General features: G+C 36.7%; 1 protein-coding gene across 5 annotated transcripts in view; it reads right to left on the minus strand.

Annotated features, from left to right (window-relative positions):
- Positions 1-1,090: 1,090 nt before the first annotated feature.
- TMEM161B (transmembrane protein 161B) overlaps positions 1,091-21,892 on the minus strand; it is a 43,608-nt gene continuing 22,806 nt past the window's right edge. For 2 of the 5 annotated variants that reach the window (XM_051642607.1, XM_051642611.1), the window contains 7 exons: positions 19,476-19,627; positions 18,886-18,946; positions 17,114-17,254; positions 13,569-13,682; positions 12,335-12,509; positions 10,091-10,187; positions 1,091-9,229 (listed from right to left, as the gene is read on the minus strand). In XM_051642607.1, the coding sequence (XP_051498567.1) occupies positions 8,952-9,229; positions 10,091-10,187; positions 12,335-12,509; positions 13,569-13,682; positions 17,114-17,254; positions 18,886-18,946; positions 19,476-19,627 (1,018 nt within the window). In that variant the 3' untranslated portion in view covers positions 1,091-8,951. The remainder of the gene's footprint in view (positions 9,230-10,090; positions 10,188-12,334; positions 12,510-13,568; positions 13,683-17,113; positions 17,255-18,885; positions 18,947-19,475; positions 19,628-21,892) is intronic. The other 3 variants (XM_051642609.1, XM_051642608.1, XM_051642610.1) reach the window with 3 other exon arrangements.

The raw sequence follows: 21,892 nt of genomic DNA on the forward strand, positions 1-21,892 counted from the left end.
ACTGGAAGAACTGCTGAGAGGACTATGCCAGACTAAACACACATCCTACTGCAAAGTCTTGGGGATTGTAGAGTCTCAAGGCAGCCTCAAGATTCACATTGCATGGAGAAAACAGGCAGGTGAGATGGCTTCTGCGAGACAAATCGGCCAGCATAGCTCATCCTTCCTCCTAACCATGATTTTAAACCCACCTCATTTTATGGGGTGGGTTTATCACTTTCAGGAGTGGGATCCACAGCTCAAATGCCTTGTATGCTTTCAAATACTCACTCCAAAAGCCAAAATTGGTTCTTCCTAGGGACTGAGGGTCACTTTTCCTCTCCGCAGCAGGACTGTCCTTTATAATCAAAGAGGGCTTTTTATACAGCTTTGCTTTTAGGTTAAAGGAGGCCATTTACTCAAGGATTTTTATACTGCTGCAGAACTACCTAAGCAGTTGGGGTATCACTAATCTGCACACCTTAGAAAGGACACCCATGCATAATCAAATTTAATATTCCAAAAATCAAATAGACCCCCCCACAAAGGTTACAAGATGTAACCAAGTATATTTGCTCTTAGGGCTGTTAGGATGACACCAATAGAACATAATGTGTTTTTAAAGTAATTACTTCTATTTTTTACAATTAAGAGCAAAAAAACAACCCCTGTTAAGTGGTTTCCAATCATGAAAGGTGAGTCAAAAAGGAAGGTGATAAATCCTGTGATGGTACTGGAAAACTCCACTCGCCATGCTGTACAGCTCATTATTTTCTCAGGAAGTTGAATTGTACCCAACTTCTAATTGTGAAACACTCAGAAATGAAAATACTTACAGCGGATCTCTAAGTGGCACTTCATGGTAACTGCTACACAAGATTAAGACAATATTTACATTTATACTAGAAAACTGTTTATTCTGCTGCACACCAAGCAAGGGGATAAAAGGTCTACTTATTTCTAAAAAATCTAAACAATTTGGACTAGAATAGAAAGTGAGAAGGAGCCTGATTACCACACACTCTTTGGCAAACCTGGAGATTCTGCACAAGTTGGTAACAAGTGGGATGTATTATACAAAAGAGGGGGTGGGGGAAAAATGACACTGATAGACAATAAACATTTATTGATCTTTGGCTTTAGAAATTGTCCTATTTTGGATACGGGAAATACTATATAAAATAATGGAAGGGCATTTTTTTAAAACCTAAAGTAAGTACTGCAAAACAGTCTATCCTTTTACAGTGCACAAATGCAAGGCATGCAGAGTACATGTAGGGATACTGGAATTCTGTATGAGCATCACTGCAGGAGGCATTAAAAGTCTAACATGGATCGACGCTTTACAGAGGCAAGCAAGTTGATACACAGCAGATATCACAGTTTCTCTTAGATTTGCTACGGTATTATCATTAGCAGCTAATCAATGTAAATTTTATTTTAATAATGTGTGCAATATAAAACTGAAGTTAAATGATAGCATTTCAACAGAACAGATGGGGAATAAGAAAGTATAATCTTGCTTCACTTCACAGAATTTACTGATGTTAAAGGAATTCAGGCATTTAGACAACAAACCAGTTCTTACTATTTTCACATTAATAAAATGCTGCCTCACACATGCTAGCATTAAGCAAGACAAAAATCAGCTTGTTAAAATGCTCTACAGTGAAAAAGAAAAAAAAAAAAAAAAGCAATGTAATTTCTTACACATAGTGTAAGAAAATGTTTAGTAAGCTTACCGGAGCAAGTTTTCCCCAGTGTACTATATACAGTACAGGTTGCTACAGCCACTTTTCAGAGGTAAAAGCTCAAAATACTTTTATGAACCTTCCTCAGAGGAAGGTTTCCTTTGGTAAATTTGAATCGGCAACACCATCTCAACTTCCAAGCTCTTCACATTTACAACACATAGTTAAGAGTAGGCACTGCTCTTTCCTCATTTTTTAAATTTCCCTGCTGAATGAGATCAGGCAGTTTTCACCTTCAGCTCTTGCCATTTTCAGAGGAAAGGAAATGGCTGCAAAGGTAAGAGTGGTTTTGCTGTCCAATACCCCAACAGCATTCTACAAAACTGGTACAACATGTAGCTTGTGCCTTTTGTTTGGTCTGGTTGTTGTTTTTTTTTTTGGAGCTGCTTTCTCAGTGCCAGCTAGTCATGCTACAATCAGCTCTTTTGTACTTTCTGTGCCCCAAATCCATATGGATGTAGTGACATTCAGTGAAGTCTGAGCTCAAGATGAACTACTTACCTGGCTGAACACACCTGTGTGCCTGTGCAAGTAACACCCAGGGTGTCCCTACAAAACTCTGTTAGGGTCAACCCTTTCAAAGTTGTGCAAGTCCTGCATGCAAACGTGGCAGTGGGGTGTTATGTGACCAGTCAGCTGGCAGACAAAGCTGTTAGATTATCATTAGAGTAACAGGAATGAAGATTCCTTCAAAATCTTACTTGCCTCCAATGAGTAATAACCCATAAACACACATGGACATTCTGTAAGCCAAAAACTGTTCTGAAACAATTTTATAGCAAACTCCATTTTAAGGGCTATCAGCCCTTGCATTTTCTTTCCAAAATGTAACCTTCTATTATGTCACAAAATAACTACAAAGGTACAAACATGAAATTTAAAGCATGTCCCCTAGAGATCACCCACATTTAGGCACTTTAATCTGCAGTGTACAAAAAGAATGCAATGTTACTGTAGGTTGTTTATTATTTGTAGTAATTGTACCCAAGTATTATCCACACTGACTTAAAAAACAACAACAAAAAAACCCACCAAATGCCCACAAAACCCCAACCCAAAATAGAGCATATCCCCAGATTTTCCAACAAGTGCTGCGCTCTCCTGGTTCACAGATCCCCAAGAATCTCTAAAGCATTAAGCAAATGAGACAATTTGTTTTGAAACAGCAGGTAATGCAACACCAGTCAGGACAGGTCAATACATAGCAACAACCATTTCACACCACTGTGAAGCATGACAGTCTTAATACTTGTAAAGCTATCACTACAAAAATTGTATTTTAACAGTAATTTAGCAATAAGAGGAAGCTAGAATTTCCATAAACGACATCAGAAGTCTTTCCCATTTGGCAAATACTGAAACAAAGGGAGGGGAGGCTTTTGTTCTTAGGTTTGTTCTAGAGCAGGGAGTATTATGTGCTTTTTACTTAAAAAGACACCAAAAAAGACTATTAGCAGAACAACAACACTGAATTTATGTGTTCCCAGCAAGAAAGAGACATAATTAAAGTAAAATATTTACAACTTGGAGGATGTTCCCTGTGCAATTTGTAACAAGTCTACCTTATGAGAACTTTTAGGCTTAAATATTTAATACCATTTTTACCTTATTTGCTCACATAAATGGGAAGACTGAAAACATTAGACAAAGTTTCCTGTGATTGCTATTACAGAGTATTTTCCCACATGTATACTTCCTAGAAAAGCCTTACATAATGAAAACGTGCAAGATTGTTAACAATGGGACAAAGGAATGATTAGAGATAGTAAAAATAAAAACTGTTTCTTGGCACGTTACGACATGGGTATGAACTGTACTTACAAAATAGAATTTTTGGCTCATTTTTCTTTGTCCAAGGTTTTTTTATCAAAAATACTATAAATATGCATTCTTGAAGCTTAGAACATATATGGGAAGCAGAGTTACAATGGCCAGAGGAAAAGAGAACATTGTTGACTTTAAGCACAAAGTATTTTACGCCAGGTTTAAAAAGATACTTGGCAGCACCCTAAAATAAATAGAAATGGCCTACTACTAGGGACTTAGTAAAAAGCTACTCTTAAATCTCTACTGAGGTGTATGTTTGTTTTATAAATAGCAGAGCTATATGGACAGCATGTGCTGAGAGAAATGCTGCAAATTCAGATAAGGACTCTTGCTGATGTGTGATCACATACGGAAAGAGTTTGGTATTTACAGGTGGATTTCATGCTTCAATATAAAACTGCATACTTGTTAATAACTCAGTCTTAACTAACATTAAGTTTAAAAAAATTTAGTCTAGAAGTATTTGACTTCTGCTTCCAGGCACTGATACTAATTGAAAAAATAAAAAGATGATCAACGATACCAGGATTAAGATTATTTGACTGAAAGTAATGTTCATTAAAAATGCCATTGAAATCAAAGTTACAAAAATACATACACACTGGCATGCAAAACAAAGTCCAGTGCAGCATTACTCTCCTGGCAGTCCACAGTGAGAGACTTGAAAAAGTTAAGTGCAGCATATACAGATGTCAGTAAAAGCAGCCTTGAAATAACATCTTGGCCTCACGATCTCTCCCACATAGGAGGAAGACCTTTCAGTCCAGAATTAGAAGTGGAGATGAGACATACCAACCATTTCAGTGCATGCACTGCCAAGGCCACAAGGCATGGCAGAACTTTCTTCCTAAAGAAGTTACAGCTCAAAAATCACTCTGAAGCACAGACTAACTACTCTGCAACCACTTGCTTAACCAGATCAGAAATTTGGCTTCAATGCTTGTTGCCTCGATTCTCTTTAGAATAAGTATCAGTGAGGTCAAAATATTGCTCTTGATTTACCATTTGGGATTTAGAACTTAGGCTGCAGATGCTGAAAATAACAGTCTTATTTACTCAATGGTAAACATTCACATTTAATATTTAATTTAGGATACAAGTAGCCTGCTGTTGCCTTCCTGTATCAAGATTTTGGTCAGCCATAATAGACATTTCTCCAACAGAACACACAGTTTTCTTAGGCCTCATTTTCATTCCATGTTTCCATTTTCACCATGCACTTAATTATTTAATCTTAACTAAAACATACTAATAATTTTGTAGGGACAAAATTACCTGCAGGGTCAAGTCTAGGATTTTTGTGGTTAACCAATAAAGGCGCAACTTGTGCCATATGATAAAACATGAAGCATAGCATTTAAAAACTGTTCTAAGTCTTCTCTGGAGAAAAATGCTAATGTTCAGAAGGAAAACAGAGGCCTTTGAAAATAGAAAGGCATAAGGCTTTTTTATCTTTTAGAGTCTTACAAGAGCTGTGAGATTAGATACTTTAAATTTTCTGTGTGGTAAACTGAAGACCTCTGTTAGCATTTAGCTGTAGTTACTGTGACAAAATACAAAACTTATAATTGTTTCTTTGAGGTTACTTCAAATTTCTGTACTAACTAACCATTTCATACTGAGTATAACTGAGATTATACAAGCTAATGGTTGTGTTTGTGGATTTGGTGGCATTTTTGTTGATGGGTGACTTTACAACCCAGTTAAGCAGCGTCTCTATTCACACATCCTCCAGTACTTGTGATTCCAAGGCAGCAAAGAACAACTGCCATAAAATGAATTTTATAAATCATGTCCTCCTATACAAGGATATTCTCTTGTACTGATACTATGTGTTTTTCCTCCATTATTTCATCTGTTGATATTTATGCAAGAGGAGCCTGGAAGAGGAAAAACTGAAGCTAAAAATACCTCAAAACCTGGAAAATGCTGTAACTTGAGAAGGTATCAAAAGAGGACAAGTGCTGCCTGAGGACATCACCTGGAAGGCGGAAGAATAGGCTTGTTATAATTCATTCTCCTCTTCCTAATAAACCTATATAATCTCAAAAATAGCCCAAGTGTTACATCTGGACTGCCCTGAAGTTGCTGGAAGACTTGGATTTATCACTATCTTAACACTTTCTCTAAAGGGACTTCTGTGATCAAAGCGCAGTATGTAAACAACTGTTAACAAGTTCATTCATATTTCAGCTGGAATTCGAAGTTATTTAAACTAATTAAAGGAAAAAATCCTTCAAAATTAATAGTAATTTGAACCAAAACAATACCTATGGGTAGGAAAAAGGAGTCAAGCTAACAAGTCACATTACTGAAGTGAGAGAGCAATCTGAATTGAGTAAGGAAAAAAGTAAGTAATGTTAATTCTTTCTCAAAGGCACTTTCCTTCTAAAATCCCTCAGAAATTAAGTGGATAGTAGGCAAAAAGCAGGAAAAAATGTTTAAGAATCCTCAATAAAAAATACAAACTTCTCAGCCAATTTCTACCTGCTTTAGCATTTCTTTAAGATGTTTTCCACCACCCAGGTGATGATGGTCTAAAAAAAATTAAAAAAAAGTATCTGCCAGCTGCTATTTAAAGGAACTTGCTAAAGAAGTGAGTAGATAACTCCTTTGAAGCTTACATGATACATATGGGAAGTCAAGACTAGCAGGGTTGCTATTGTACTTTAGAAGTCACTTTTGAGTACATCAGGTAGATGTAGGAAGCATTGCTCACAGCCATAGCAACACGCTCCCTCTCTAGCTTCACTGTCACCTCACATTTCAAAGGTGTTTATTGCTATATTTTAGTTCAGTAAGCCTGCTAGACTCATGTAAGGATTAAACAGACCCAAAGAAAGACCACCTCCCACTCAAATCAGACTGCTGACCAGGTGGTCAAGCAGTCATTTTTGCAGAACAAAGAAATAGCAATGGCCAGAAGCGTTGATCTTAACGTTAGCAACATCCAGGTGCCTGTTTTTCACTGTGATTAGGGTGATGTCTGAAGAATAACAGAGTGAGCTCCCACCAAAAGCTCTGCAAAGCTCAGCTACACACAATCAATTACCTTTGTGATATAATATAGCTATGGTTCACTTTTACTTACTATCTTTTAGAACAAACAGGAACTCCATTACTTAATATTATTTTGAAGTCTTGCCCAGCATCCAAAGTTTACTCCTATCCTTCAGATTGCCACAAGTTGTTGTATCTCCTGTTTGGTGAACTTCTTCATTCAAGTTCACCATCAGAATCAAACTGTTTTATTTCCCTGAATAAAACATTAACATTGGATATCTAACTGTAACTTACAAGCTGTCTATGTTAATTCTATTAGCAATAATACATCTCAAACTAATAGAAAGTGGGTCCAGTACTGCTGGGCCTGTCACATTTTGTCATTCTATGCATCTGAAAGACACTTCCTAGGAATGTTTCGAGATCTGAATCTATGAAGTAAAATGTTTTTCTTTAGGCCAATTCACACAATTAAGCCTTTGTCCCTGTTAGGTAAGAAAAGTTGGTGTGAAAAAACACAGCTTGCAGCACCAGTAGCACTAAAATACTGAACTGCAATGAAACTGGCAGAATCATGCAAGGTGTTGTCACACATCCCAAACACATGCAGTAGGTACTAGCTGGTGCACGTAAATCTTTCCCTAGTAGCAGTAAATGAAATTTAATAAACTAATAAATAACTTAAAAGGCATTCAACATAGTAAGACAGTTTATCACCAGCCTAAATTATTGATTTTCTGCATTCATTGACAGTTTGTTTTCCCATATGGTAGGTTTGCTACATATTAAATATTTAGTTAAGCTTTTCCATTTATAAATGCTTCTTATATGCTAAAGCTGTACACAACTTCAAGAGAAAAAGAACAGTAATATAAAAACAGCTAGTATTATTTAAAGAAACAAAACTGACCTTTGCAAAGTGTAATATTAACTTTTTAAAAATGTTACTGCATATAAATTCCCATTCCTGTTTTGTGATTACACAAAACATCTGAAAAAATGTCATTCTACTTTGCTTTGCAATTGTTTTATATTTATAATCTATCCCTCCAGTTAAGCAAAACTTGTAAAGTTAAATGCTTTGTTCCTCCTTACTATAGCTGTTTTATTATACAGAAAACCTATTTCTGAAGCCAAGAGATACTAGTTGTTACTAGATGGCCAAGTTAACACAGATTAGTGGCAAGAGATGATGATATTAAAGAACAGAGATTTCACAAGATTAACAGTTTAAGTAGATTTTTTTCTTCCAAAAGAGCATATTTTCTTTAGTATAGCTAAGTACCTTTGAAGAGGCACCAAAAACAAATAGCCCTTTCAACTGTACTTTCAAAAAAAATTTAATTTTCATTTCAAAAGGGATCTTGAAATTACTAGATACACATACATCCCTCTCCCACGGCCCTGCAAGATACATTCAGTAATTTAAAATAAATTTCCATACTTTATAACTTCATATATATTATATATTTAATATATAATATATATTTATATGTACATTACACAGATACATACACTCTCAGTCAGCAGGATTAAACTTTTTGTTTTGAAATGTTTGATTGGTGTCACTAATCTACTACTATGATCTTGTTAATTCAATGGAATTTATCTATTACCTGGAAAGAAGAAATTTAAAAGATCCAAATGGAATCTGTGGATCAATATTAGCACCAATACAGATGGCCATTACTTTAAAATGACTGCAGGGACTGAAACAATATATTTTTGACAACTCTCCTCTTACTGCACAAGCATTCCTGCAAAATATTTAGGCAGCAATACCTGTCAAGTCCATACATCTATTCCTGTTAAATTTAAATTTTATACAACTTTCCTTACTGTAATATACAGTATCTCTTTTGTCCTGTTGGATTATTTCATTTTTCATGGAGAAAAGTGATCAACAGCTATCCAACAGAACATTTTTATTTTTTTTAAATCCCCTTTCTCCTTCCATTGTATGGCTCAGTTTTGTGATTTAATCGATAGGCAGCCCCCAGCACTATAACCAGTACCCTTCTAACAGTTAACTCACTGACTCTTGATGCTGAAAACACAAAGTTTTGAGGTTGGCTTGCTGTTTATGGAAACAAGATACTCAGAGGTCATATCTTTACAGCACTCTCATCACCACCTGCCACACAGTAAAGTCAGCCAGTCCTGATACTACAATTCAATTTGTTACCTACCATTTGGGTAACAAAAACAACAAACCCAGTTGCAATTTTCAACATTAATAAGAATATTCACCCTGAGAACACAGAGGAAGTGTTTAATAAAAATTCTGATATGTTTTCTCTTCGTATGTAATTTTCTTCTTTTCATCCCCTTTTGGGTAGCTGGGTTCGTATCTAGTATTTGACCTCACACTTGCTTTGTCAGTTGACCTGTTCATGCCACCGTCAGGTACTGGTGATAGAAAAGCCCAAAAAGGCTTGTAGAGAAGAGGCAAGCAGCAATCCACCAGGTGAGGAAAGACAGGAGTCCCCGGAACAGAAGAGGAGTGAAAATATTCTTTAGGCTTCCCAAAGCCATTGTTATTTGTACTACAGTTACTTTCATCTTTCCATCAGCAGGTGGAGACTCGGTATAAACTGAACTGGGAAGCAGACTGTTTTCCACTGAAGTGTCAGAATTCAATTCCGGGTAGACGCCCCAAGAATAATTACCTGTTAAAAACAAATCAGTAATAGATTTTTGTAGAATTAAATTTCAGTTCTGTTATGTCCACCACTCTATATCTGTAGATGTATCTATTTCTCACACACACAAAGAAAAATAATTTTTCTAGAAGTAAATACTGTGTTTATATGCCTGGCTTTCTGATACTAGTAAGTTATTAAGGTAGAATTCATCTTAGCTTTTGACATGCTAACATCTATATGTGATATACCTGCCTTCAGACACTTGTCAGTGCTAAGTATCATTCATCTGATCAGAGTCAGATGTCTACACCTGAACAGGAAGAATCACAGTCTAATAAACCTTACCTCTTCCATTGACTTTTTGCAAACAGAATGCCACTACTGCATGGCAGCCTGTGGAGACATCCCTCACGAGAGGGAAAGAAAAACAAAAGAAAACAAACCTGGAGTGACATAACATATCCCAATAATGAAACGAACCCCATATCTCACCATTTCTCTTCAAAGAGCTCACTTAGAACTGAAAAGCTGAAAAACTTCCTTTAACAGGTGCTCACCAGGTTAAATCAACAATGCTTTTTACAGTTCACTTTAAAATCACCACTTAAAAGACAAGTATTTAACAGAAGTAAACAGCTCAATTTGCTGGATTACCTAATTTCTCAAAAATAAATTTAAAAAATTAGCATATAATTGAAAGATGTCAAAAGCAGCCACAGAAGAGGACAGCTTAAAAGCCACACAACAACACATTTTGAATTGCAGGAAACTACAGTGTATTTCTGTATTATGAGTACTCAATACATTTTAATTCTCTTAAGTAAGCCAAAAATATAAAAGCCCTGTGTAGAAACAAACACATTTTTTTGATCCAATTTTGCCTACCTAGTGTTTTCAAGAGCAGAGTTGTGTGAAGGAGCATTACCAATGGTGCAACATACTGCAGTGCAATTACACAAAGATAATAGAATACTCGAGCCACCTAGGAAAACAGAAGAGAGTAATTATTGAGTTCTGGCTGATCAATGTAAACCTTTACGAATACATCTAGGAAAAAGCAATTTATTAAAAAGCAGTACTTTTGCAGTAAAGGTGTTGCAAAAGCTTTCTGGCACATCTTAACATGTGACATATTGCCTTCAGAAGATCTAATGAAGAAATCTCTACAACAAATTCTGGTTTCAGGATACTCACAAACCTGAGAGAGGAGGTGCTGAAAATAATTAAAAAAGCATCAGTTCTGATAAAATAAACAGAATCAACTCTGCTTCTGCAAACAGATTGTCAAAGTTTCCTATTTCAATACCCCAGAATCAAATCAAATATGTTTAATTTTCAAAATCCCCAGTGATTTAAAAACTAAATCCCATTTCAAAACTGAAGTAGTATTCAGAGCCCAAGGCCTCATACAAAGTGAAGGAAAGTTTGGTTAATATTGCAGCCGCTTTTCAAAAGAAAGATATTTTTAAGATTTCTAACTCTGAAACATCAGTATTTTAAATACAATGTCAATATTTTCTTTCGTAGTTGATCAATAAGTGCATTTAAATTGCCTTTATTTCAGGTATACATTATGGTTCATTGAAATCCACTCAGATTTATCTCTCCCCTTGCTTCTAATCTGCTCCATCTTTCTTGAGTTTGTTACATTATGTATTTTATATAAGATATAGACTTAAAGGACTAGATCAAATAAAGAAGGCAAAAAGTCATAAAATCAATAGCAAGCAAGCAATGAAATAAAGCTAACTAGATTTTAGAAAAGAACAGAACACAAGATGGCAAAAAAGATGGAGGAAGACTTGATATTTTTAGAAATACAAGGTAAAACACTTCCAAGAACTTCAAGATAAGCAATCCTCAAAACTCCACTATGAGGAGAAAAAGCAGTAAGGTACTGACAGAAGAAAAAGCTTGGGACAAAAATACTGTAAGATAACTGACGGATTACAACAAAAAGAAGAAATTAAAAAGTTATGATCACTGCAGAATGACAGATAGGAAAGACTTCACTGGCAGACATTCCAGAAGAAGATAAAGCAGACATGGCTAGTAAAAGTAGACAGGACTTCAACTTCTTAGCCATGGCCTCCTTGAAAAGAAGTTACTGGATAAACTGAATTAGGACACATCACATACAGAGGGTGTTATTGTTTATAGTTGGGAAGAAAGCTCCCAAAACTAAAACTATGCATTCATAGCAATCAGTACAGATCTGTACTAACCAGTTAATGCTACCTGCACTTCGTAACCTTTTTTTCTGAAGCAAACTGCTGGACACTTTGTTTGTGTATCTACTTCATGGTCTACATACGACCTTCAGATACTCAGTGAAACCATAATTATAAAACAGTGACAATTCTAAGAGGAATGTTTGCCTTGTGGCACAGTTCGTATTCCTCCTGCAAGACATCCCAACTCAGTAGGAACATCAGACAGCAGTACCACACGTTAGAAATCTAAGTTTATTTTGCAGGCAGCATGCAACACCATTCTAGAACAAACATATGAATTTCTTTTGATGATGGTATCTTGTATTACTTTCCTTTTAAAAAAATACAAATCAAAGGCATCTGTCCTCTATCACAGTAACAAGATGGGCAGAGAGCTTTGCTGTTTGGCTAGTGCACTTGGAATGGACTGACAGAATTAAACGTGTCTCATTTTATCCCAAAATGCAACCACTGTATCTTAAATTTTACCCCAATTTAAAATCATAATTGGAATTAGGTAGCAGTATTTTACTTTCGCACCTAATTTCAACCTTTTTTCCCATGTTGTACCTACAAATCACCACTCATCCTGTGTACTCCCCAAGATAAACAAAAATGCTGAACAGAAACTCATCGTGTTTGTGAATAATTGTAAAGAACAATTAATGAAGGGATCTTTTATAACAACTTCTGAATAACTCAAGCCATCTGCATAATACAGATGACACATCCCTGCATATTTTGGTTTGCAGAATTTCTCTTCAGTGGGGCTATTTTTAAAGAACATACAGTTTAGGAAGCTTCATTCAGATTTCAGCTCTGGTTCCCCAGAAGACATAACAAACTGGGAAAAAAAAAAAAAAAAGCATTTGTACAGAGCACTCCAAATAGGTAAATTCAGAGTCACCATACTTACCATTTTCTGCAAATCAACCATACTTATTCTGCCAGCTTCCTTTTTCATCTGATCCACACTTTTCTGGGCTAAATTCAGATAGGCCTGTAAATGATGACGCATCATAGCCAAACGTAAAGCACACAACAGGATAATAATCCATAACCTCACGGTGTCAAATGTATCTTCAGACATTCTGTGAATTAAAAAAAAAAAGGGTTTAGCTTTTTTCCCAAAGGTCACCTACTGCTAGTTGAAGCCTATTGTCAATAATACTTCAGACACACTCTACAGTTATGAAGTCCATGTGCAAGAAATACTCGCTTTTGCCCTCTGCTTCTCCCTTTACTACTATTTCTCAGTAGCCCTGTTACAGGTTTAGATCAAAATTAGTATACATTCGCCTGTAAACAAGAACAGCTCTTAAATGCTGAAATTCTGAGTAATGAAGACAAAATACTAGAAAACAAGCTCACTCAGATAATTACAGGTTTTGAGACACACAGTCCTAAATACCAAATGTGTACTTCAGTTGTCTTAGATACCGTATTATAGCACAATGCTCATTTTAAAATTAACTGAGGAACAAAATGGAAACACAAAATACACATTTGCAGTATTTTATGTACTAGCTCAGAATCACCTTAAAAGGGTATCTTAGACCTAGAAGCAACAGCAATAATCTGTTTCAAGTCTTTTGGAATACTACTATTGTGAATTAGCTAGACTAATAGTGAAGCGGCAATCACTTATGCTACTTACACAGTATGTATTTCAGATACCACTCTTTCTGAAAAATCTTTCCTTCTCTCTGTTTTAAATACTATAGCTATTCCACATGCAATTACTCTACATATAGACATTAAGACATTATCACTTATGTCTGTTTTCATGTCAATGTATGTCAGCCGTCTTCAATGACCACTCCTCTCCTACACCATTATGCAAGACACAAGGTTCCAACAGGAGCTAGTGAGGTAGTATTCCACCCCCAGGAAGAAGATTCCAGCCAAGAAAATGCCTGAAGACAGCAGCTTTTTGGGAGCCACCACCTTAACATTCTCTGTGGCTATTTCCCGTTCTTCCAAAATAACGAGAAACCCTTTAAGGCTCAGCTGCAACTTCCACAATACCTGTGACAGCAGATGCTATTTAATTTTCAGCCTTTCACATTTCTGTGACTTTCACAGGGCTCCACTTAGACTTACAGTTTTGCTCTCAATACCCCAGAAAGAATTTTAAAAGGGAATCTTACAAAGGAACGCTCTCTTTGCCCAAAGGTGGGTTCATAATGTAGTCCTTAGTGATTGGTTTTACCCACAGTAGAACCATAAATAATGGTGCCAAGAAGTTTATATGTAGTAATGTTCTGAAAGAAGAAAAAAAAGGGGGGGGGAAGTTATTAATTACAAAAAATTACCACACTGTTGAAACTGGGGGTACAGAGTTGAAAGGAGAAATTCAAATTTTATAATAGTTGGGAGAAGGTAAGGAAGAAAATTACTTCCCTATTTAAAGTTATGGCTTATGCTGCAACAAAATGGCAGTACCACATACTGTGAAATCACATGGGTTGTGGCTTTTAAAAAGTGTTCTTGGACTATCTGGAAACCTGATTTATTCCAAACAATCTAACCAAAGGAGCTACCTGCATTATGCCACACTACAGAAGACAGTTGTTCAAAATTTCCATATGATGGCATGACACCAAACTGCACTAGCCATCAGTTTTAACCTCCAGAGTCAGTATCTCAAATGGGTAATTATGGGAAATATGCTGCTCTATTACTATTTCCTTGTTTTGTTAAAATTGTACTCAGATTCATTTCCACTACCTATACAGACAAGGTAAAACAGTTCTAGGAGGTCAGCTTTCCCAGTTTAAAGAAGATTTTTACTTATAAACCTTGGCTATACATATGGCTTGGTACTTACATTCAATTAAAGATACTTGGACAAAGAAAAAAAGCCAGAACTATTCCATTTCATGGTTATTGTAAAAGTAGTACTCTTTTGTAACCTTTGAGTACAAAACAGCAGAATTCAAAAAGAAAGGATAATTTTCTGGAGTTTTTCTGTAATTAATATCCTTCTTCACTTCCAAACCCCATGCCCAAATTATTTTTCATTACTAAAATGAAAGGAAAACAGTCTGAGACTTTGGTGCTATAGATCTGGTGGTTTTACTAGTACAATTAATGCTTCCTGGGAACCAGAGTCAGCTTGCCTATACTTCCACCTCCAACCAGAGTGCTTCTACACTAGAAAAACGAGGGAATTAAAAGTTATTCTAAAGAATACAAGACCTTACTGATTTCAAACTATCAAGATTCCTAAAACCATTTAAATGTTTGTATGTTTCAGAAGACGTCATCACATACATTTAAATTACTGATTTCAAATGAAGAATACTGAAGGCAACCTACAGAAAAGCTGGGGAGGGGCTTTTCACCAGAGAGGGCAGTGATAGGGCAAGGGATAATGGTTTCAAACTGAAAGAGGGGAGATTTAGGTTAGACATTAGGAAGAAATTCTTCACCATGGGGGTAGCAAGACACTGGCACAGGTTGCCTGGGGAGGCTGTGGCTGCCCCATCCCTGGAGGTGTTTAAGGCCAGGTTGGATGAGGATTGTGCAGCCTGGTCTGGTGGGAGGTGTCCCTGCCCATAGCAGGGAGGTTGGAACCTGATGAGACTTAAGGTCCCTTCCAACCTTAACCATTCTATGATTCTATAACACACACTGATTCAGTCTTGCTAGGGAACACAACAGCATCAAAGAACAGTTCAAAGCTTTTCATAACTCAGGACACTATTTTACCTGAGCTACTTATTTAAAGATATCCTACTGAGTTAATGGATGGTAATGTACCAAAGGGTGGCAAGAATGCCCCTGTTTTGTTGAATACAGGGAGAAAGGTTGAAAGACTCTTGAATAAGACTCTGAAGAAAGAGGGAATGTGTATGAAAAGGGTACAAATTGATTAAGATGACTCCAAAATGTATGTAGGCAAGGATATTGCTGCTGAAGAAAAGAAATAATACCAGCTATCAAAACCGAACAGGATACCAGATGATTTTTATTCCGTTGACCCAAAAAAAGCCTTACTCCTACATACAGAAACGAACCACGTTAATAATTTTGACCATATCAGTGAAGTGGTAGTTAATCATTAACTTTCCCCCCACCCCTTAAGTCAGTGCTCCCTATAAGTTAAGTCTTCCATTTTTTTAATGGAATGGGAAAAGAAGTTTGTCTCCTCTTCACTGTTGTTTTGTTGTGGTTTTTTTTTTTCTGTTGTTTTTTTTTCTTTATTCTTATTTTGGTTTTTTAGTTGATTGGTTTTGGAGGCAGCTTGAGGCTGGTGGCTTTTTGGGCAGTTTTGGCAATTTGGGCATTTTGCTTTGGCTTTGGGCTAGTTTAGGTTTGTCTTCCAATAGCATAATCTGTATTTGACTGCAGAGAAAGGCATTTTTCTGCACCCAAACTAGAAATCTCTGTATCAGTGACACTTCATCCTCATTCACTACTCCTCTATAGTCACTGCCAAACAACTGCAAAGTCAGTAATTAACTACTCATTGATAAAAACACATAACTAAGGGCAAATACTGATCTCGTCAAGCCAATTAGAACATACCACTTGGCAGTTCCAATATCGTCTAAACATCAGAGGTCTTTCATACCAGTGGATATTAATTACCCTTTTAGTTCTTGATTAATCATCTTCTGTTTCAGAGATTTTCTATTTCTGCCTAGTATCTCATGCACAGATCAAGAAAGATGTTGGAAAATTAGATGATAATTAGAGAAAACAAACAAGATATTGTAAAATATTGAGAGGCATATAAATTAAAAACTAAGCAGTTTAATTTGTTTAGCTGAAAAAAACAGATTAGGAAGTGACTCAGTCACAGTCTACACATAGACAGAAACTTTACAGCAGATAAAACAAGTCAACAGCTTGTACCTGGATGCATTCAACTACAGAGTGCAAGTGTAACACAGAGTACCGGGTTATAAATTTACCAAGAGTGAAAGACTCACTTGAAACACAGATTAATTTTTAAGATGGGCACTTTTGGGGGAAAAGAAACATGCAGTTTGAACATACAGAATTTTCGTATCAGAAAATATAATGGGTTTTTAAGGAAAGTGACCAGACTAAATTATCACAATGACCTATGCTGCAGAATCTTTCAATAATATGTATTATACATGAAAGGTCAAGGTCTATGAACGACTTGTGGGATTTCTCTCTCAACCTGAGAATGCTGAAGAGAAATAGTTACACTGGAGAAATTCTTTTAGTACCAAACTCAAGTACAGTTGAAACAGAAAATACTCCTTTAAACTGGTATTAGCATCTGACCCATATTAAATGTTCTGGGTCATTTTCTTTGTATCTTACCATAAATTTATTAAAGGCCTGATGCCCACCTGGACGTGAGGTGGGAAAAAAAAGTCTTTGGTTGCACCTCTACTTCTTCAAAGTTCCAAAAAGATATGATGGGGGAAAGGAAGCAGCTTCTCAGCAGAAACATTCATGGTGGAGCTCTTGCAGGACGAAAGGAAAGCTCCTTTAATTGGGACTCTAATTACAAGGCAAAGAATGTAACAGACTGGCAGAGCACAGGTTGAGCAGGAAGAGGCAGGTGGCAAGTCTGCTCAAGATACAAAAAGCAGGCAGCAACAGAAGTCTTAGTCACTACCTTCTTGTTGGAATAGTTTGCTGTTTACTTTCAGACATTAAAGATTTAAGACTGAGTAGCATATACCTATGTGCATATATTTTCTCTTACTGTGTTATTTTTTCTGTTGCTAAATTCAGAGCATCCAGATGCATTTGAGCCAGTCGCAAGCCAGGGAATGTCAAAAAAGCACCAATAAGTGAACACAGAACAGCCAGGAACAATTTGAAGGTTAGTTTAGACACAGGACCCCTAAAAGAAAAGAAAGGAAATAAGCATTTTCTTGGGGAGAAGTTGGGGGGAGGGGTTTAATCAGAGACTACTTTCAACTCAACAGTATCTAACATTTAATAAAAAAGCAAACAGTATTCTACAGCTTTACTCTGGAATACCAGCATTATTACAAACCAATCAGAAGTTAAAAATCTGAGTCACCTATTTATTTTGTAGAAAAACAGAAAACCTAAGCTACAGCCTGTAAGATGTTAAGTTTGTTAGTAGAGAAGAACTGAAAAAGGAGTATGTTGTAATAAAAAACAAATCACATACCAAAACCAGCTAATAGAATGAATGCAATGATTATGCTTTTTAAGTGAGGAAGAGATGCATCATAAATTTAACTGGTCAACAACAAAATGGGTATTTAAATTACACTACTTACATTGTACTATTATCCATTAAAAAGTTATATAAAATTATTATTACAGCAGTTTTTCACAGATTTATTTAAATCATACATGTGGCCAAATAACATATCTCTTTTGAGTGATTAATACAGGTTTTTTAATGAACTATAGAGTACATTTTAAAGTTACAGAGAAAAATATCAAAGATCAACTTAATTACAGAATTGACAAACACCAGATTACACAAAAAAACAAGTAACATGTAACTAACACAAAGAGGAACAGAAATAAATCTAGTGATCCACATGAATTTGATTCTTAATCTAAGTCATATAAACTACCAAGAGACACCATCATCAGTTCAACTGCTGCTGTAACAGCCAAAGCACAGCAAAAGTTCAAAAATATACACTTAACAGGAAAATTAATACAGAAGTTAGTAAACTTGCAATAGCTTAGGAAAAGCAGAGTGAAGAAAGGCTAAGAAGCACATGGGATTCAGTTAAGGGTTTCCCATGAGTTGATAAATGACACATTAATCTCAAGTAAGGAAACATCTGTTTCTCAAAAATAGAGTGCCCATGGTTTCTGCATGATACTTCAGAACTTCCAAGCAAGAAATTCAAACCTGTACTCCCACAGTGATGACATATACCCCATAAATGCACTTCAAAGCAAAGAACTGTACCAGAAATCTGTTCTATAGTAAAAAAAGGGTGTACAGAATAGAGACTGTGCATTTATGTAACATCACAAGCTATGGCATGTTCCTTTGACAGGCTATACAAAACTTGGATGTCCTGTAGCAAGCAGATGTTTTTGCGTAATATGAAAACACTACTGCAATATGAAAACATCACTGAGAGCCAAAATTTACTCCAAATGCCAATTTTATCAAAAGCTCCATTAGAAGCTTTTGCACAGCCATCCTCTTGCATACCACAGGAATGGCAGCAAAAAAAACCCCCAAACAAACACCTATCAACTGATTTGAGCAATCCTTGCAAAGCTGAAGGGAACCACCATTACAAAAAAAAATGTTGATGGTTTTGAACTGTATCTGCAAATTAAAAAAAAAAGGCAATTTAATTTCCTTGTGAGGACTGACTGTTTTAATTAGCCTACCTCTTCACATTATTTTAGAGATTATAAGCATGTACAAGAGCAAAACATGTAAGAGAAATGCTTGCTAAGAAAATCCAAGTGGTTCAGTCATAACTGCACATAAAAACAGGCAAAAGTAGTTCCAAAACTTACTGGGATTCCAAACCTTGCTTTTCAAGGAACTGCATAGCACTTTCTGAGAAATTCGAGAATCCTGCAGAGAAACATATTAGATGTATTTTATTAAAAGTACAAAAGCAGAATCCCTCTTTTGAAATAAAATGCTAAGTAGCAGGTGATCTTTTAAACAATTTTTGTATGTCCAGCATAGCTCTTCCATGTCCTAATGAGTATGCCATAATGCAAAAAAAATATTATTAAAATCTCTGACATCTGTACACTTCAGGAACATTAATAAAATAAACATCTTTTACAAAGGTAAGTTGTTGGTATTTTTTTTTTTCAGTAAAGGAGCTTCATTTTACTATGAAAGGCAAAATGGGTTAAATGTAAAACTGGAAGGTAAATACAATTAATAAAACAAGCAACTTAGGCAAAGATCACACTATTTAAAAGAAAGCAGGACAAATATCCTTCAGAATCTGCATTCCAAAACACTTAGAAGTGTACAGCATATAGAGTTCATTCTAACAGAGATACTTTCAGAAACACCTAAAAGACAGGAAATAAATGTTTCAGAGCACGTAGTGCTCTTGCAAGCAAGCACTAAAGAAAGGAGTTACCTGATTCCAGGCCAAACTCTAGATAGTTTTCTGTCACAATGAGAATTGCCATTGCTTTCACGAAGAAGAAAAAACCAAAGGTGACACAGACTGATCTTTCACCTCCATCCTCTACTTTGAAATAATGGGTAGTCAACGAAAACAGTACCTTACTACACAAGAGCAGGTCAAGGAAAATTAAGAACTGCAAAGCTGTGTTTTGGTCATCTACACTAGGTTTGTCCAATGATATGCAATTTTTTTTAAGAAAGTAATGTGCTCAGCCAATTACAAGTTGAAATCACAGAATCCTGTAAAGCATAATGATGACATAACGGGTAGCCACAAATACACTACTCTTGAGTATAGTTTTGATTTAAGCTTACTTACAGTCAATTGCAGCAATATTCACTATCAACCTGAATAATTAAACCAGAGTTTAAATATAAACAAATATATAATCAGAAGTTAAATTAAACAAAAAAAAAAACAACACAAAACCAAAAACAAATAAAACCAAAACAAAACAAATATCATCTTCCAGTTTTCATCCATTCCCCTTGTCCTCTCACTCCCTGCTCTTGTCCCAAGTCCCTCCCCAGCTTTCCTGTAGCCCCTTCAGGCACTGGAAGGTGCTCTAAGGTCTCCCTGGAGCCTTCTCTTCTCCAGGCTGAACACCCCAACTCTCCCAGCCTGTCTCCAGAGCAGAGCTGCTCCAGCCCTCAGATAATCTCCGTGGCCTCCTCTGGACTTTCTCCATGAACTCCATGTCCTTTTTATGTTGGGGGCTTCAGAACTGGACATAGTACTCCAGGTGGGGTGTCATGAGAGCACAGTAGAGGGAGAGAATCCCTTGACCATGCTTCTTTTGATGCAGCCCAGGACAGCTTGCTTCTGTGCTGCAAGTGCATGGTGCTGGCTCATGTTGAGCTTCTCGTCCCCCATCACCCCCAAGTCCTTCCCCTCAGGCATGTCTCCCATCCAGCCAGACTGTATTTGTGCATGGAATTGTCCTGATTCAGGTGTAGGACCCTGCAATTGACCATGATGAATTTCATGCAGTATGCACAAGCGCACCCCTCCAGCCTGTCAAGGTCCCTCAGGATAGCATCCCTTCCCTCCAGCATGTCACCTCACCTCACACTTTGGTGCCATCAGCAAACTTGCTGAGGGCACACTCTATGCCACTGTCCATGTCTCCAACAAAGATATTGAACAGCACTGGTCCCACTACCAACCCTTGGGGAACACCATTCATCACTGGTTTCCACCTGGATATCAAGCCATAGATCACCACTCTTTGAATGTGACCATCCAGGCAGTTCCTCATCCACCAAGTGGTCCATCCATCGAATCCATATTGTTTGAGTTTGGATACCAGGATATTTTGCAGGACAGTGTCAAAAGCTTGCACAAGTTCTGGTAGATGATGTCAGTTGCTCTTCCTTTGTCCACCAATGTTGTGGCCCCAGTATAGAAAGACACCAAATTAGTCAGGCAGAATTTGCCCTTGGCGAAGCAGTGTTGACTGTCACCAATCATCCCTCTGTTTTCTACACACTTTAACTGAGCCTTCAGAAGGATCTGCTCCATGAACTTGCTGGGCACAGAGGTGAGAGTGACTGGGGTTGTAGTTCCCCGGGTCTTCCTTTTTCCTTTTTTAAAAATGGGAGTTATGTTTTCCCTTTGGGAACATCCTGCCTGACCAGCTCTCCAGTTTCCTTCTGGAGTGGGCCCACATCTTCCTCAGTTTTCCTCTTATTGCTGACATACCAGTCATACAGCTGTAACACCATTATAAGGTGAACAGGAGCCAGACACTGACTATGCTGAAGACTAGAAAACCCACCCTTCAGACTTTGGATCCATCTACTGAAAAGTCAAAGGACAAATAGCTGGTCTGGAAGTAAGCTACTTCCTGACAGTCTTTTTTTTCCTTAACGTGAGTCGACTCCCTCTTCTAGCAAGTTCTTACTCATTACAAGGAAACTGTGGGATATCATTTATACTTCAAACCAATTAGATAAATTATTCCTGTCTGTCCTGGTTTAAGCCAGGATGAAGACACTTATCCTTTTACTGATTTTTTTTTCCTTCAGTGAGCTGGGACTGACACTGTCATTATCTCAGAGGAAGATTTAAAAAATTATCAAGTAGCGAAAAGCATTAAGCATATCCAGAACTGTTAGCCAAATAAAACCAAACACTAGAGTTCAAAGGTTTTAAATAACACCACCAAATATTGCCAACATCAAAAAAAAAAAAGCCCTGCAAAAACCCCACAGCAAAGTAAGAACCTCTAGTGACGAAAAACCATTTCTAGAGGGGAATCAATTTTGCATATTCAAGTGCTGTATCTAACCTAACTTGGTACTTTATCTGGCTGTCAGCTGTTAGGGAGCAGAAGAGCTGCAGAAATTCATTTTCTAACTCACCTT

Source organism: Apus apus, chromosome Z (genome assembly GCF_020740795.1).
Source record: "Apus apus isolate bApuApu2 chromosome Z, bApuApu2.pri.cur, whole genome shotgun sequence".
Classification (NCBI taxonomy): Eukaryota; Metazoa; Chordata; class Aves; order Apodiformes; family Apodidae; genus Apus; species Apus apus.